General features: G+C 37.5%; 1 protein-coding gene across 1 annotated transcript; it reads right to left on the bottom strand.

Annotated features, from left to right (window-relative positions):
- Positions 1 to 83: 83 nt before the first annotated feature.
- On the bottom strand, positions 84 to 11,605 carry LOC149413855 (ureidoglycolate lyase-like). Its single transcript, XM_089644745.1, has 7 exons — positions 11,264 to 11,605; positions 9,920 to 10,178; positions 8,949 to 9,276; positions 7,314 to 7,488; positions 2,624 to 2,732; positions 1,135 to 1,392; positions 84 to 536 (listed from the first exon to the last, which is right to left on the bottom strand). Exons 1-7 carry the CDS (start codon positions 11,521 to 11,523, stop codon positions 288 to 290), a joined length of 1,638 nt encoding a protein of 545 aa, XP_089500871.1. The 5' UTR covers positions 11,524 to 11,605; the 3' UTR covers positions 84 to 287.
- Between the last annotated feature and the right edge of the window lie 4,690 nt (positions 11,606 to 16,295).

Raw genomic sequence — 16,295 nt, 5'->3', positions numbered from 1 at the left:
TAGAGGAGTTCTGATTTTTTGTAGTGAAAGTTATATTTTTGTATCTGTTAAATGTTGGTTCGGTATAAAAAATAAATATCCGCTTTCAAATTATTATTTTCGTTTAATTGTGCCTATAAAGCAAAACATACACATGTTTGTAGATCTTTAATTCCATCAAATTTCAGTCATTATATATGTATACCTTGTGGTTTCCCAATAACTGCAATTGCCGGATTACTGGAAAGTCTGAAAAGCTGGATAACTGAGATTTTACCGCCCAATGATTTAAAAAAAACCTACATTATTTATAAATTACTTCTCAACAGATTCTTATTATGCACAGTCCTAAACTTGTGACTGTCGTTCAGATAGGTGGTGATGAAATCCGGAGCAGTTCTCATGATGAACAGCTCCAGGCACATGTACTTGGCGGCGCTTAGTCTCTTCCGCTCCTCCCTCGACCTGCAGAGATTCCTGTGGGCAACCGATGTAAAATCCGTGGCTATCTGTTCAACCAGATTGTAGGTTACCCGTGCACCATCCTCCAGAGAAACCTGAACATTAATCATTAATAGCATTACATTATGGTTTTATAATGAGGAATGAGGTATTTAGGAACAAGCAGGACTAGAGGCGTTTCCTGGAGGCATTAAATACTTTTGGTACCTACTTTACCGCTTGTAAAATAATTAGGACGAGGTGAAGAAGTTGAAGCTATCCTAGACTCGCAATGGTCGTTAAATTGAGTACACTTTATCTTGTTGCTTGTATATGCTTGTCGGGTGGCCGTTTCAAAAACTGTTTTGGTGGTAACCTTCGTGCACACCATAAGATACGTGATTGTCTTTTTGCCGTTGTCACCTGTCCTCCATTGTTGAAGATTGAAATTCAGTGAAAGCCGCATATAAGATTTCTACACATGTTTTTTCGGAAATTGGAAAGGATCGGCCCCTTGAAAAATGAAATTATAAAATAGCCATCTATTTGACCGAAAAGGTTTGCCCACGTAAGATTTTTTGTTGCTGGTCTCTTGATAAAATTTATAAGCGAGTTTTACTAAATATCCATTAGCATACAGACTACTTTGTGGTATTACAGAACTCTAAAAATGGGTTTGCTGACATTTACAGAATAAGTTAACAATTGACTTGCCTGATGTCTGATGCACTGCCACACTTGAGACCTGGATATCTCAGCTGTGGCAGAATCCTCCACCAATCCATCGTAAAAGAAATGCCCCGTGCCGGCGAGCCAGTGGTAGAAGAAGAGGATAGACACGGCGATGTTATGCTTCAGGCCGTCCCGGTAAATCCCACCCTCGGGCATCAGCAAGAGGTCGGACGGTGTAACGCTTGTGTCGGGAATTACATCAAGTTGATTGGGTGCGGATGCGCACTGCTTTTTCCACAACTGTTAATAAAATGCACGCAAACTTATTCCTTCTCGCTACCAATTCAAGTGATCACAGTTGAGAGCCTTGAGTAGAAAGTTTCAGAAACATTGGTTATAAATGCACTCAAACAGTAAATAAAAGACAATATTGGATTCCGGACATTGAAACAGTATAGAAAATAGGAGTTTTATTAGTAGGTAAAATTCTGTTATTTTATTCACTTAAATGTCTACAAAAAGCACTAAGAGCTAAAATACCAGATTTTCTTTAATTGTAAGATATAATTAATTTTTATTCCAGCGTGGTTGTGTGGGTGCAGTGGCAGTTTGTGGGGAGCAGGGGGGTATAACTCCGAGAAAAAAGTGGGTCAGAAAAAAAGACACGGTAATCTCTATGGCTGACTTGTGACGTATATTTTCCACAAACCAGTGCGCACTTCATGCATGTTTATAGGCCGCTGTCATTGGCCGATTTTAGGCTAGTGAATGGGGTTGGCTCCGAATGAGAATTATATTGTCTATGGTTACGCCTTTTTTATAGTTTCTATCCTAGTCGATGGTGAGTATGTCGTGTAGTGACGTATATTTTTCAGGAACAGACTTATCTATGGCAAACTTTAGGACCCATGGGCTCAGTACGAAAAACCCGAAGATATTGATCTAGTGAGTGGTTCATTTATGGTGGGGAGGCATTATCATGTATATATTATAGTATGTATGTATACCAACATACCTCGCCAGCGGAAGATCAAATCAAGGCGGCGATGTTTCAGGCCTCCTAACACAGAATTGTACATTGTACTTACTGTGTTGTGCGGTAAGAACTAGTAGCTAGGCTAGCAGCTACGGGAAGTCAACCACCGCGCGCTGGTAGATAATATGTTATTAATTAGTGAAATTCAACAAAATAATTTTGTATTAATAATAATTGAATTAACAACCTAGGCTTCCTTTTAATACTTTTTGCCCGAACCGCCACTGAGGGCAAGCAATACCCAACCCATATATAAATAAGACATTCATACCTATCCAGAATTATTCTGATAAGTCATATTCAATTACTTATTTACATTGATTATCAACGTCTTATCTATTGTATGTTCTTACTACCTTACTTCCTACGCCAGTACCTTAAATCATGCCTTGGGTACATCAACCACATTTATCATTGATGCTTTGATAATAATAATATGTAATGACTTTGATTTTATCAAAAATTGAAAATAATCTGTTTTGACATTGCACTTACCTCATTGACAAACGGCACAATCCTGAGATCATAAACTAAAAATCCATCCACTCCGGCATTGATTTCTCTAAGCTTTGCTTTGATTACGTTGTTGATTAACTGTGAACTCCTGGGGAGGAAAAAACTTTAAATTATGCCCTTTTAATTATGCTCACTTGCGTTGTATGGCTAGTAATGACTAACAACATTTATAATGTTTATTATTCTACACTATTATGAGTCCCAACTACTCCCCACTATCCAGAGCCAGTGGGACTACGGCATCTTCATGTTGTAGGGCTAAAGAGATGGAGATGGGGAAAAGGAAATTTGGAAGTACTTTGCAGTGTTTTGATTCTGAATGGTGGTCTTTACTTAGAGTAGCTACCAGTCTGGAACATATTATAAATATACTACTGAACCCCTGCATTTGCAGTGTTGAAGAATTGTGTGCACAGACGGTATTAAACACTGCAATAAGGAACTTACAGTGAAAAATATTACGGCTAACAAACGCTGATTCTGAATATTATGTTTTTTTTTTTCTAGATTATTTTTTTTTTTTTCTATTTAAAAAATGTATTGACAATAGGTATTACATATCGTCGCATTAATTCGTAGAATGCGTAACCACCAAATGTAAAATTTTACAGGAGGCACAAAAAACCTCGTAGTGAAAAAAAATGAAAGACGGCTCATTCTTTTTATTTATGTTTCGAACATATAATATATTTCGAAATTTATTTTCAATCATTAAACTTTTGTAAGTTAAGGCTTTCTATTTCAAATCGGAGTTAGGAAGTTTACATAAAAACCGAGAATGGAGATACGTATTTTACAAAAGATACATACTTTTCTGCGAACAGTTTTATGAACAACCTAGTGGAAAATTTGGGAGATAGGAATTTTACATTCACAAAATAAAACACAACAATGTATGTTTATGTCGAGGCAGTCTATTTAGATGCATTTTAATGATTTTAATGATGCGGAAGGTTATCGTAAAAGGAGTGGTAATCCTTTTCTAATGTCTGTTTTAAGTCTTGTAAATGCTGGTACTTTTCCTTCCTTAATGGATTAAATCTGACTCTCAAGTGAAATCTTCAAACTCTGGAGATCATTACAGATTCGGCGACGGTTTTGTGCTGGGTGAGATCTACACTGACCGGGAGTAGTCGTGTCAGAGATGCTAGTAAAGTGACGCTTGGGGTTGATGAAGGAGATTGTAGAAGAATTTGATCTGACATTGTCGATCACCCTTGTTGTCCTGTAGAAATAAAACTGATGTACTTACTAGGGTTTGCAAGACCCGCGCAAAGAGTAGCCATGACAGGAAACGTTGTGAAAGAGACTCCTCAGAGTGTGAAGATAGGTGGGAGAGACTTGAAAGTGGAACTGGTGAGCAAACATGTGCTTTAAGCGAAGAAACTCTTCATGCTCAGCATCACTTTGGAGTAAAGTGAACGCTTCATCTTGCCCGGCTGGTCGATCCCGAGGCGAGAAGAAAGGACGTCGATAGATGCGTGCGTTCCTGCGTACAATGCAGGACAATTGACCCTCCGCCATCATCCCATGAAGCGGGTAATCTTAATGTTGTGACAACCTGGAGTCGCTTGGCAGTTGATGTTACTCATTTTGGTAGGAAATTTTTACTCACATTTATCGATTGCGGTCCAAGTAGATTTGCCGTGTGGCGGGAAATCGAGTCAGATAATGCAGCTTCGATTATCAGACATTTGGAAGAAGTGTTTCGGGAAAGAGGCCCGCCCAAAGTAGTTCTCATGGACAATGGTACTGCATTTTGTTCCTACAGTGTTACAGATAAGTGTAAGAGATCGAATGTTCGTCAAAGATTTCGCGCGGCATACCGACCATCTGGAAACGGTATAGTTGAACGACATCATCAAACAATAAAGAGAACTGCAGCCAGAAGTGGAAGCGATCCCCTGCAGGCAGTGTTTTGGTACAATCTTTGGCTGCAAAAAGTCAGGATGATCAAGGTGTTGCGCTGTCTAGTATAGTTCACACTTACTCGTGGAGACACCCTTTTGCGCAAGTGAATATAGAAGAGGAAGTATTGAATGAGGTCTAAGTGGGCGATCTTCTTGCGGTTAAGCCAGTAGATGGGAGATGCACATCGTGCATGGAAGGGTGACAGGACTTACTTCAGTCAACAACATCGAAATAGATGGCATACCAAGACATGTGCTTGACCCGCGGAAGATGCCTGATAGAGAACGGACTGTATCTGAGGAGAGACGAGATGGAATTGCCGCACGTTCCACCGTAAATATTTTGGGTTTGTTTGAAGAGGACAGTGAAGAACCGGATCCGGATATGAATCAGAAGGAAATCCACCTGCAAAAAGATGGTGACCTTGATGAAGAGATAATAACAGAACAACGACCTATTAGGTAGGACGCGAAGGGCTCCGGGTTGGTTAAATCAATTCGTGCAGTGATGATGACATCAGGAGGGCGTGTGGTGATAAGCAGGTACCACTGTAAAAGCGGTGAACGCAACCGCAGAGGCACATAAAACAAGAGAGCTACGGCAGAGCGTCACACGATGCAGAAGACGTCAGTTTAGACTACAGATACAAAACACTATTCGTGACTTCACAATTAAAATTAAGGTTAAAAAATGTTCAAAATTGATTAATCAACTTATCTCAGTTAATTTCACGGTAAAACTATTACACCGTAAATAAATTTCCTCAGTCAAAAACACAACAAGCGTGCACGGCTCACCGGCCAATACTGAATTAAGGAGTTACGAAGTATTCGCGAGTAAAAATGGCACCATGATTTTACGCAGTTTCCTAATTTGCGTTTATCTAAAAGGTTAATTTTTTTATAAATTTTCGAGTTTTACTAGTCGATGCGGGACTAATTTTAACACCAGATGGCATTAAAAACGTATTTTCGAAAAATTTGGAGTTACGCAGTCTACGAATTAATGCGACGATATTATCAATCTAATAATAATAATAAAAAATAAATTGGATCATAAAAATAAAAGAAAAACGTAATTAACAAAGTAAATTATTACATTAAATTATTATTTTGTTAGGTAGGCAATTTATTTATTTATTTATATAAGCCTAAAAACGCTTTTACATAAATTATATTATGAGTAGGTAAATCGTCATTTAAAAATGAATAAATTATTAAAACACACCGTTTGGCTGTTGCAATTGACCTGCTGATTGATCATACCCAGTCTAAATGAGTAATATACCTATGGTCTACAAAATACACATCCATGTACGTTGCCAATTCGTGGAGAATTCCCGAAATGCAGGGAATTCAAAGAATTTTCAAGAATTGGTTTTATGCGGGGAGAACCTTTTTGTGGGATTCTGGGCATTCGTTCATATCAAATTTTCAAAAAATGTCTATATATAATTAAAGTCTAAATGAAAGAGAAAATCTGAAAATGACTAGATAACGAAAAATAAATGCTAATTTCAATAAAAATTTAGTTCATTTTGGAGGTAAATGAACTTGAGGGAAATTTGAAAATCTCTTCATCCCTTTTGGGTATTTTAGAACATATGCATTGACAGCTCTGGTCCATATCCACATTTAAACTAATGGAAATGTTTTAATGCAGGTTGTTAAACACCGTTCAGTTGTTTATCAAGTGCGGAGTTGCTAACATTTTACTTAGGACGGGTTGTTTCGGAGAATTTGAACAATTCATCAAATTTCAACGTTCATTTTCGGGTTCTGTGAAAGTCCTATTCAAGTTCTGTTACTATATCATTGTAGGCTAGTTACTTGACAAAACTGAAATAAAAACAGAACTTTAAAAAATCTTTCACAGAGCTTGAAAATGAACGTTGAAATTTGATGAATTGTTCAAATTCTCCGAAACAACCCGTCCTTAGTGTTCTTCATGTTAAAAGCGAGTAACCTTAAGAATATAGCCCTTGAGGTGTTTTTGCACAAAAATGGCGCTATACAAGTCATCCAAGTATTATTATTATTTATTATAAAACGTCTCGACTCCCATACAAAACACAGCGCCGATTTAAAAAACAAACATAGGCTTTTTGAGACTGGTCATCGATGACATCACGAGTCACGTCCATAGATTTGATGCGTTTTCAGGAGACCCGAAAAATTAAAACTTTTAAAATTATTTTAACAATTAAAACTAACTACAACAATAAAAAAAAATATAAAGGTATTTAAGTTAGAAGTTAATTGATTAAAAAAAATAAATGGACGACAGTTCCGCATTGCAGTGTTGACCTTATACATTTGTTTTGCTTTCGGATGTTACCTCTACTCGGTTAGTTCTCCACAAAAATAAAAATGTTGCTTTATTAAGCATGGTATGTATTGTCCACGTGTTTAAGCTTTAACAAAAATTTATTTTTATTTATTTAAGTTTCTCATCATCCCAATAAATAAAATTGCACACACCAGGATTGGAACCCGCGACCTCTGTATTCGTAGTCGAGAAAGGAGGTCGCTAACAGCAATTAATATGACAAAGTAGATAAAAAAGAAATATACTGACTCCGGGCAAGTACCATCCATGGCAGGTTTGAGCACCGCAGCCACCATGCCCCCCGTGGCCGGAGCGCCCCTCTCGTGACAGTCCTTCACCACCATCAGCAGGTAGGCCTTCAGGAAGGGGTTCTCAGCGTTCACATGCTTCTTACGATCTAAAGAGTTAATATGACAAAGTATATACTGACTCCAGGCAAGTACCATCCATGGCAGGTTTGAGCACCGCAGCCACCATGCCCCCCGTGGCCGGAGCGCCCCTCTCGTGACAGTCCTTCACCACCATCAGCAGGTAGGCCTTCAGGAAGGGGTTCTCAGCGTTCACATGCTTCTTACGATCCGGTAGCAGGAACTTTCGCCTGTTTCCTGTAAAGAAATCTAATAAATATCTACTCTACATTCAAAAGAGTTCCTCCGACCAAACAAAACAGAACATTGAAGAAAAGCATAAGAATAAACCTAGCCCAGAGATATTAGAAGAACGAGATGTGCTATGAGCAGTTCATACTGTGTGGAATTGTTTTGCCCAGTGTCGCTGGTTTTGTTCACCAATACTACTGCACACCTTCGCTTACGCTAAGGACGTATCGTTTCAGTTGGCACTAATACATAGAATAGATTTCTGTGCGTACACGTCCCGATAGTATTCAAAGTACCCTAATTAGGTAGTACTCCGCCTACGGTCCGGCGGCCAACATAGCATATCTCGTTCTTCTAATATCTTTGACCTAACCTATTCTGTTTTATCTGGTTACCATTTAAAAGTGCTCAATTGAAGGAAATATTCAAATACCTACTATGAATAAATATTATCATATTATTTTTATATTATTACTTGAAATTCTTCCACTATAAATTTTTTGTTGATAAATATCAAACATTTGGTTTGATATTTATTATTATTATTTATTTATTTCCAGACCGGTCGGTGGCCGAGTTGACATCGCGTTTGGGTCCCACCCAGGCGTAGCGTGTTCGATTCCTCGGCTGGCTAAGTCCTCCATCACAACACAAGCAACATTTTTCGCTTTCTGTGGTGGTAGTAAGAGATTTTCAAATATTGTCAGGTTATTCGTAACCCGGGAATGTTTGTCTTTCTTTTTAAAAAAATTTATACATTGAAATTGTGCCAACTGCTCTTATACATTTATTTTAAATTATTTTCTTAGTGTTCCACTATATTAATATCAAACTAGCTGTACCCCGCCACACGATGCTGCGACTCAGTCTGTCTATAGATAGAGAAACAATAGCGCTTGTTGTTTTTACCTCCAAGGGATGACGCTGTTTTTCAAAAATAGTATGCTTGGCGCTGTTTTTCCTATTTTACACGGGTGATATCTATATAATATAGGTATATAAAAACACACGCGTATGCGAATGCACTGTTGTGTCAAAATTCCAAAGCAATCGTTGAAGAACTTCTGGAAATTTTAGGTTTTGAACAAACAAACATTTTATTCATATAGATTAATCCTATTACCCTTGAAAAGTGAACACATGTGAACTCCTAGTGTGGAGGAAAATAGGAAGTCTTATAAATAAAAAAATAAATGAACTTGCAATAATAAATAAATTCATAGCTATTACCAAATATGCAACCGTAGCGACTCTTTGGAAAGACATGTTGCCTCCACGGAGTCGTTTAGCAGGGGTGAAGTTTGTCTAGGTCTTGGCAGCGGATGTAATTGCCCATCTGCTGACTGAGAGACTGGTCGAGGGAGACTCCAACCGGACTCTCGACCGATCGCTTAGCACCGCAGTGGGAGGGATACATTGATTCCTAGATTCCTACCCACCCCTCATACATTTTTAATTAAACTCACCAAACTTGCTAATGATGGACGCAATATAATCCCAAATTCCGCAATTCAAGCCGAGAGAGTGTTCCCTAAGTGCGTACAAAATCTCAACTGTCTCAAAGGCGGCGAAAATATTTTCAATGAGAACACAGGCCTTTATAGTCCCTCGGGGGATGCTCAGCTTCTTCTGGGTCCAGATGAAGATGTCATTCCACAGTCTGGCTTCAGAAGCCCCCTCCACTTTGGACAGGTAGAAGAAAGGTCCGCTGCCTGTTTCTGATAGAGTTCTTCCGCAGTGGAACATCAAAATTGCAAAGTCTACCAACGCCCCGGGGACTTCTTTCCCGTTCACCTGTAAACAAATCATTAACCTTTATAACGCTGGCCGTTTCAACGTAATCTATCCCACATGCTACATAGGCACACAGCTGACACCGTACACCAATATACACAAGGCAGTGGTAGTAGGTTAGCTTGCACTGTTGGATATCTTCTCGTAGAAACAAATCACTTAAAATGCAAAACAAACTGTCATTAATTAGTATTTTCGGGAATATTATAATATAATGTAATAATGATACTTATGCGGGTGCTAATGTTGTGATGAAATACATTTGTATTGCAATCAAATCTTGATCTTAATCAAATGTTATACTTAATCAAATATTACAATCAAGTGTTGCAATCTGCTCGTCACACTACGGCATTTGTAGGTGCAACCATTTTGAAACAAACAAACATTCTGGATTAAGAATAACGTGGCAATGTTAGAATTCCTCTTACTCCTATCATTATAAGTGAAAAATGTTGATGCAATGATGAAGGACTTAGCTAAAAATTGATTGAGCCCACGAAACCTGCATTTACTACTAGCTGGCATTAGCCTAACTGGTTGCAATGCTTTGAAAGTGCGGATCAAACTGCAATCTTCGGAGACAAGTGGTACATATGCCGATAGACATAGTTAAGACTTATACAAAATTTGAAGTACTTACCAGAACATTATGCTCAGTAATATTCCACGCCCTCGGTCTTAGCATCAGAATTGGACAAGTACTGATGTTAAAGGGTGCTCCACTGAGCTTCCCGTTGACAGCCTGCATTATGTTGTGGTATCCTTGTATCTGGTTCTTCCAAGTCGGACAGTGGCCATCATCAAAGTCCACCTGAACGGCCTGGGCATCGCAGTTCAAAGAGTCCGCCAAGTGGGCGGTGTTGGATGGAGATACGTCGCCAATTACAACACGGCCGCATCTGATAAAGAAATAAGATATTTAGCAGCCAAATTCGAACATTCTAAGAGATCACAAAAGGCTTTCATGGATAATAGAAACAGGGGAGAGGTGCCTCGCCTTTCTTTCTACCAATTACATCAATTAATCCTTCACCAATTACATAACTTTCATAGCTCTGCGACAGTCTCACCCTTTCATGCCATGTAATGTTAACTACTCTATAAGTTAGGCAATTTCTTTTCTATTATCATACATGCAAATGAAACAGTTATTTTCATACTAGCACTGATTATTTAGACTTCCGCACACAGGGCCGGCCCTGAGCCAAACAGCACTAGTAAAAGTCACAAGGGCTCTGTGTTAGCTATTATCAGTTGGCTCATTGGCGCCTTGGCAAGTGTGGGCCCAGGGCGGACTGCTCCAATACACAGATCACAGCTCATAATTATTAAAACTGGTTCTTAAGCTGAGAAAGAGCTCCACTCACTCACTCACGCACTCACTCACTATACTCACTCTGCGCGTTCAAATCCTGCACACGCATGAAAATTTTACTTGTTTAATTTGTTTTGTTTCACAATTTATCCATTTAAAATAATATATTATAATATTCGCCGCATGTCCAGTATCGCCTTGGTGTAAGACCACCATTCAGAATTGAAACATTGTTTGAATTGCCAGGTACTTTCCACCTTTCTCTTGCTCATCTCCTTTCCTTCCACATTACCTTCAGCCTCACAACATTCCCCAATTGGGGATGCCATAGTCTCACTTGTTCCATACGGTTGAGAGCAGTTGGGACCTTCGTGTGGTATTCACATTTTATAAAATTACAGCCTGCAGACTGCTGGCAACTACTGACAACCGCACACCCTCACTACTGCCACTCGGCAACTTAACAATGCACGTTGTTCCTCCTCCAAATAGGTCTCTCCGAGACAATGAATTTGATTTATATTTTCCAAAAGATCACTCGCACAGCATTCACAGAAATCCAGCCCACTGAGCCGTTGCTTCCCACTGTTCTTACGGAGTTCAGATTTGGTTCTATTTGAGAGGAGTCTTGATTAGATACATTATTACAAACAAAACATCAATACTCACTTTAATCTGTTCGGAAGTGGCGCGATTCTCCAAGATTTATCAGCTCTTTCCGGAGACTGTTTAAAAACTGGCAGTTTATCATTGTTGTGATAGAACTGTTTCTTTTCCAATCGATCCGAATACAGTGTATCAATGTCGCTGTCAAAAACATTCACAATTTCATTTAGAAATTTCAGCGCTTCATTTGAAAAGACCTGTTTTTGGACATCTTCCAGCTTGTACGGGGCAGGTTGAAGAAGAATTATACTATTTCCCCTCATAGCAAGTTAAAAGAATCGCGTTTAAAAACTATTAGCTAAGTAAAAAGTTGTGTTTTGTTATCACAGAATGTCACAGGTTAGATTTCAGTACACTGAGTGAGCAAACCTCATTATCATTCAATTACAAGAAGCTATGTTATGTAGGTACCTACATACTTGGTGGTTCTTTGTTGGTTGATACTTTGAACTACTGATAAAAAATACACATAGCATTATAGCGATGAATATCTATTTCTGTAATACTTGGTAACTTGTGTGTTTCTTTTTTAGTGAATCAATCAAAATAATAAAATATAACAAAGTAAAATCTGGTAAGTTTTTAGATTTTCACGGCCAAAAGCATTTTTGTTGTTTGTTTTTGGGGTGTTATGCCGTGTTGCGCTAACTCCTTCTTTAGCCAACGTTTCAGACAGCGTTGCAGTGTCCATCATCAGGGCAGATCAGGACACATCTTCGGATCTACCGGATCTGCCCTGATGATGGACACTGCAACGCTGTCCGAAACGTCGGCTAAAGAAGGAGTTAGCGCAACACGGCATAACACCCCAAAAACAAACAACAAAAAAGTAAAATCTACTTCACGCCGGATTTGAACCCGTGACCTCTGCATTGCTGGTTTAGAACATTACCCTCTACCAAGGAGATAATATCTTTAAAACATTACATGGTCAGCAGCATGTAAAAATATTATAGATAGGTAGAAAGAAATTCATGGAAAAGAAATGTTAGTAGATACAGTTTTAGTCATGCATATAGGTAGATAATATGAGATTTCTACAGGATGGTTGCTGTTTTCATTACAGATCTTATCAAAATTCCAGTGGATTTACTGTCAAGCGCCAATAAATCTTTCTAGATTAAATACTAAGATCATAGAGATAACATGCAAATGCAGACAGGAACTTCAAAAAGGTTTTTGGAAAAAATTGTCCAAGTGAAAGAGGTTGTAGTATTGCAATTATGTAGTCAGTGCTGTAGTGGTTTGTTACTGATGATGAATCCTTCTGGACCGATTCTCGACGCTGTAGTGGAGATGATCGGTGGGGAATTCTCCAGACCGACTGCTCGACACCGTAGAAGCTGAGATGGACGGTGGCGGAGTGCGGTCACGAGGATTTAGTCGGTATCTCGACTGTAATGTTCATTCCTGGTGGTGAAGACCACTGGTCTTCCCGATGCTCCAGTGATATGAAAGGCGCGCCAGACTCAGTGGGTTCATGCCCTCAGGCTATAGCAAACTATTTCAACCATTTGTTCATGATCCACATTTCGAATGCTTGGAGTAAATTGATTGCCTTTGTTTTGAGGTCCAAGGTTTTATAACCATATAGACGTGTACCATATACATATACGGCACGATTGGGCGGCTGCACTTTTTTCGCTTCGGCATATTGCCCACCCCATTGGGGCGACGAAAACTTTTCCCAGATACTTAGATAGTTCACAATAAAATTATAATCTATATAAAAGCACAAAAAGTGTTTAATTTGGGGAAATATGGGGTGCAATACTGCACAGTAATAATCCTTCTCAAGTATGAACAGATGTCACAAATAAAAATTAGTATGCCGATGGGTTAAATGGGAAAAAAGAACAGAGTTTTTTTTAATATAAAACCCCTGTTATAAGCCCCATTAAAAGCTGCCCTGGTGGGTATGGGGGGGCGGGTGTTATTTATTTAGTTACTCACCACTCAAATGATCGCTTGCCGTAATGTGCAAATTTATAGAATCTAAAAATATGGAATAAACGGTGAAATCAAGGTGGTTTCATTGGCTTTAAACTGCGGTAAGCAGTGTTCACATGTTTCAATATTAATATTTTTAGGAATGTTATTAATTAAATAATATGGTAAATATATTGTATACACACCCATCAAATTTATTTATTTAAATGTAATGTAAAAACAGCTATGACAACCTTTCCTGCATAATATTACACATGTACATATCTTTTAACAGTAATGCTTAATTAATGCCTTTTTCCTTTAGTGGCCTAAGTTTGACCCTGTTTCTGAAATACTTATTCTCATTTAGCTATGCGTGGTTTTGCGAACCTATCCATCGTAAGTAAATATAATAATTAATCAATACTTAATATTATCACTGCCACAACGGATAACACAGTGAGATTAGATATATTATGAGTAACAAAAAAATTAGGAACCAGTGTCGAAAATTATTTGAACCAAACAGAGGGAATTGATTGTTTTTGGTGCCGCGAAAGAGCTGCAAACAAAAAAGTGAAATTTGTGAATTTAAATACTCACTAGTACTTCTGTGTTGCCGTTGTTGAAGAATTATACAAGATGTGTAAAACAATCTGCAGTTGCTTTAGCTGTTTAGCATGCACAGCCTTTAATATTTTAACATGTGGATTGGGGATTGTTCTCATAATTCTCATTATCGTAGCCATTGTTTTGTGTATAGTTTTTCTCACTTGATCTGCGTCCAAAACACTGCTACGAAGGATACGACTCCAAATGTTACTCCAACCTGAAATGATTTATAAAAATTGGCTTCAATCTTACATCAACGCTTCAATGAGAAAGAAATCATCCTTTACTACAAGAAACAAAGTTATAATCAATAACTACAAATCCAGATTATAATTGTGACAAACCAAAAATGGATTAATATAATACCAGCGCAGTCAACCAAAATGTGGGCTTTTATTACTTGAAGCTTTGAGATAAAATTCAACTGGAAATCCAAGAAAAACGCCAACCAAATTCCACACTAAACCAGGAGTCATCAGTATTTACCAAATGCAGTGAAAATGAAGTAATTTAAACATAGACATAATTTGTATATTTTGAATAAAATGAGATTATAAATCTTTTAAATCTATGTGCATTTTTATTTATTTATTATCTTTAAAATTGACATCAATAAAGTGCCTCCTTTTCATGCATTTTTTTTAGAAATGATTTTCTTTAAATTGAGGGCTGTTCCTGAAACAAGAAAAAGTAGAACGCCTTTTTCCTTACATAATTTACACAAAGGAATTTTTATGTACCTACTAGATAATGGAATAATCTTCAACTTAGATTGACGAACATTATATTATATTCCACAAAATATTAAATATATAAAAATGTCATCAATCATTTCAGTAATATCACTTTTCCAAACCGGATAAGATTACAAAGATAAGATATATTGAAATGCATATAACATTATACATAATAATAATAATTCCTTTTTGCAACAAATAGAGATAAAGAAATCCTCACTGGGATCTCCCGTGCTGAAGGTTTCATTTACAAATTTAGTAGTATAAATAATGTAATGAAGTAATTATAAATATATTTCATGGTGTTTTTGTTGTTCAGTTGAGTGGTTTCGATTTCAGTCGGTATTTGGGGTCAGTATATTATCTATTTCTGATCTTCCTATGTTTTGTATCCAGCTTTTTATTTGAGATTTAAATATTATAATATTGTTGTGAGGTTTGAATGAGAGTGGGATTGTTTGTAGAGTTTAGTACCATAGTATAAGAAGCTTTTTTTCACATTTTGTATTTGTAGTTGCTTGTTGGATATGTTTTTGCCCTAAGATCTAAGATCTAGTATTTATAATATATATGTATTTGTATTAGTTGTTATTTCTTCGACCATATCAGGAATCAGAATAATAGAAAAGTATAGATGTATGAATGTGAATGAGTGTGTGCCAAGACCGAGTTGTCTGGCGGTCCGTCTTCTCTGCCTACCCCTGCGGAGAAAGTCGTGTTGGTTAGTTACTTAGTTGTTAGCCATAGTTTTCTCTGTACTAGTGATTAATAATGCCAACTCTGACTGAATCATCTGTCTATTTTTATACATTTTATATTTGTATATTTGTCTACTCTCATTTGCTGTATTTGTTTATAAGTTTGTCTGTTTCATATATCCATAGTTATGTTTTATAAAAAATTGTTACTAATTTTGGAAAAAAATGTGCTCTTAAATAACGAAGAACACCCACTAGTATTGTGCACAGGTTCCTATTTTTATAATTCTGTAATTTCCTACATAATTATTACCAGCTCTGTACTCTCTCTACGTACTTACTGTTTATGTTAAGAGGAAGCTACAAGCCAAAAATGTGTATATTCATGGTATACCTTATATTGAAGGTAATAGGCATTAAAATCGCTTCACAAACCGAGTCTAGAAACGTTCGATTTCAAGCATAAAACTGGTTTTTATTTATTTTGTAAATAATTTTATTAGAAAGCAAAAAATTTAATCAAGTGAAACTGTCACTGATAATCTTAGATATAACTAACTAACTAACCAACTAACTAACCACCACGGCGTTTCCCCGCAGGGGTAGACAGACAGGACGGACCGCAAAAAGACTCAGTCTTGGCACACACTCCTTGCCTCATTCACATTCATACACCGTCTCATACATACTCTTCTATTATTCTAACTCTTGACATGGCACGACTGAGTATCTGATTCACTTGATCGTGCCATGGCGTCCCCGACTTCTGCTACCATTCGCATTTGCATCATAATATATCCTCCTTACACTCCTATCTTCATTCGCTCTACATGCCCAAGCCATCTAAGCGTCTCTTTCTTAATCTTACTCATTACGCTTACATCAGCCTTGCACTCTTTGCAGATCTCCACATTCCTCACACGATCAAACATGGTTTTACCACACATACGCCTCAGGGATCTCATTTCAACAGCATTCAATCTACTTTCATCCTTTCTTTGCCAGTTCTGTATTTTTTCAATGTTGTTTCCTTTAAGCGTTCATACATTTATATTGAAA

The sequence above is a fragment of the Hesperophylax consimilis genome, chromosome 21 (assembly GCF_061612785.1).
Source record: "Hesperophylax consimilis isolate HC1 chromosome 21, BYU_Hcon_1.0, whole genome shotgun sequence".
In the NCBI taxonomy this organism is placed as follows: Eukaryota; Metazoa; Arthropoda; class Insecta; order Trichoptera; family Limnephilidae; genus Hesperophylax; species Hesperophylax consimilis.
Note: the sequence above shows the minus strand (reverse complement) of the source record. Positions and strands in the feature narration are given on the sequence as shown.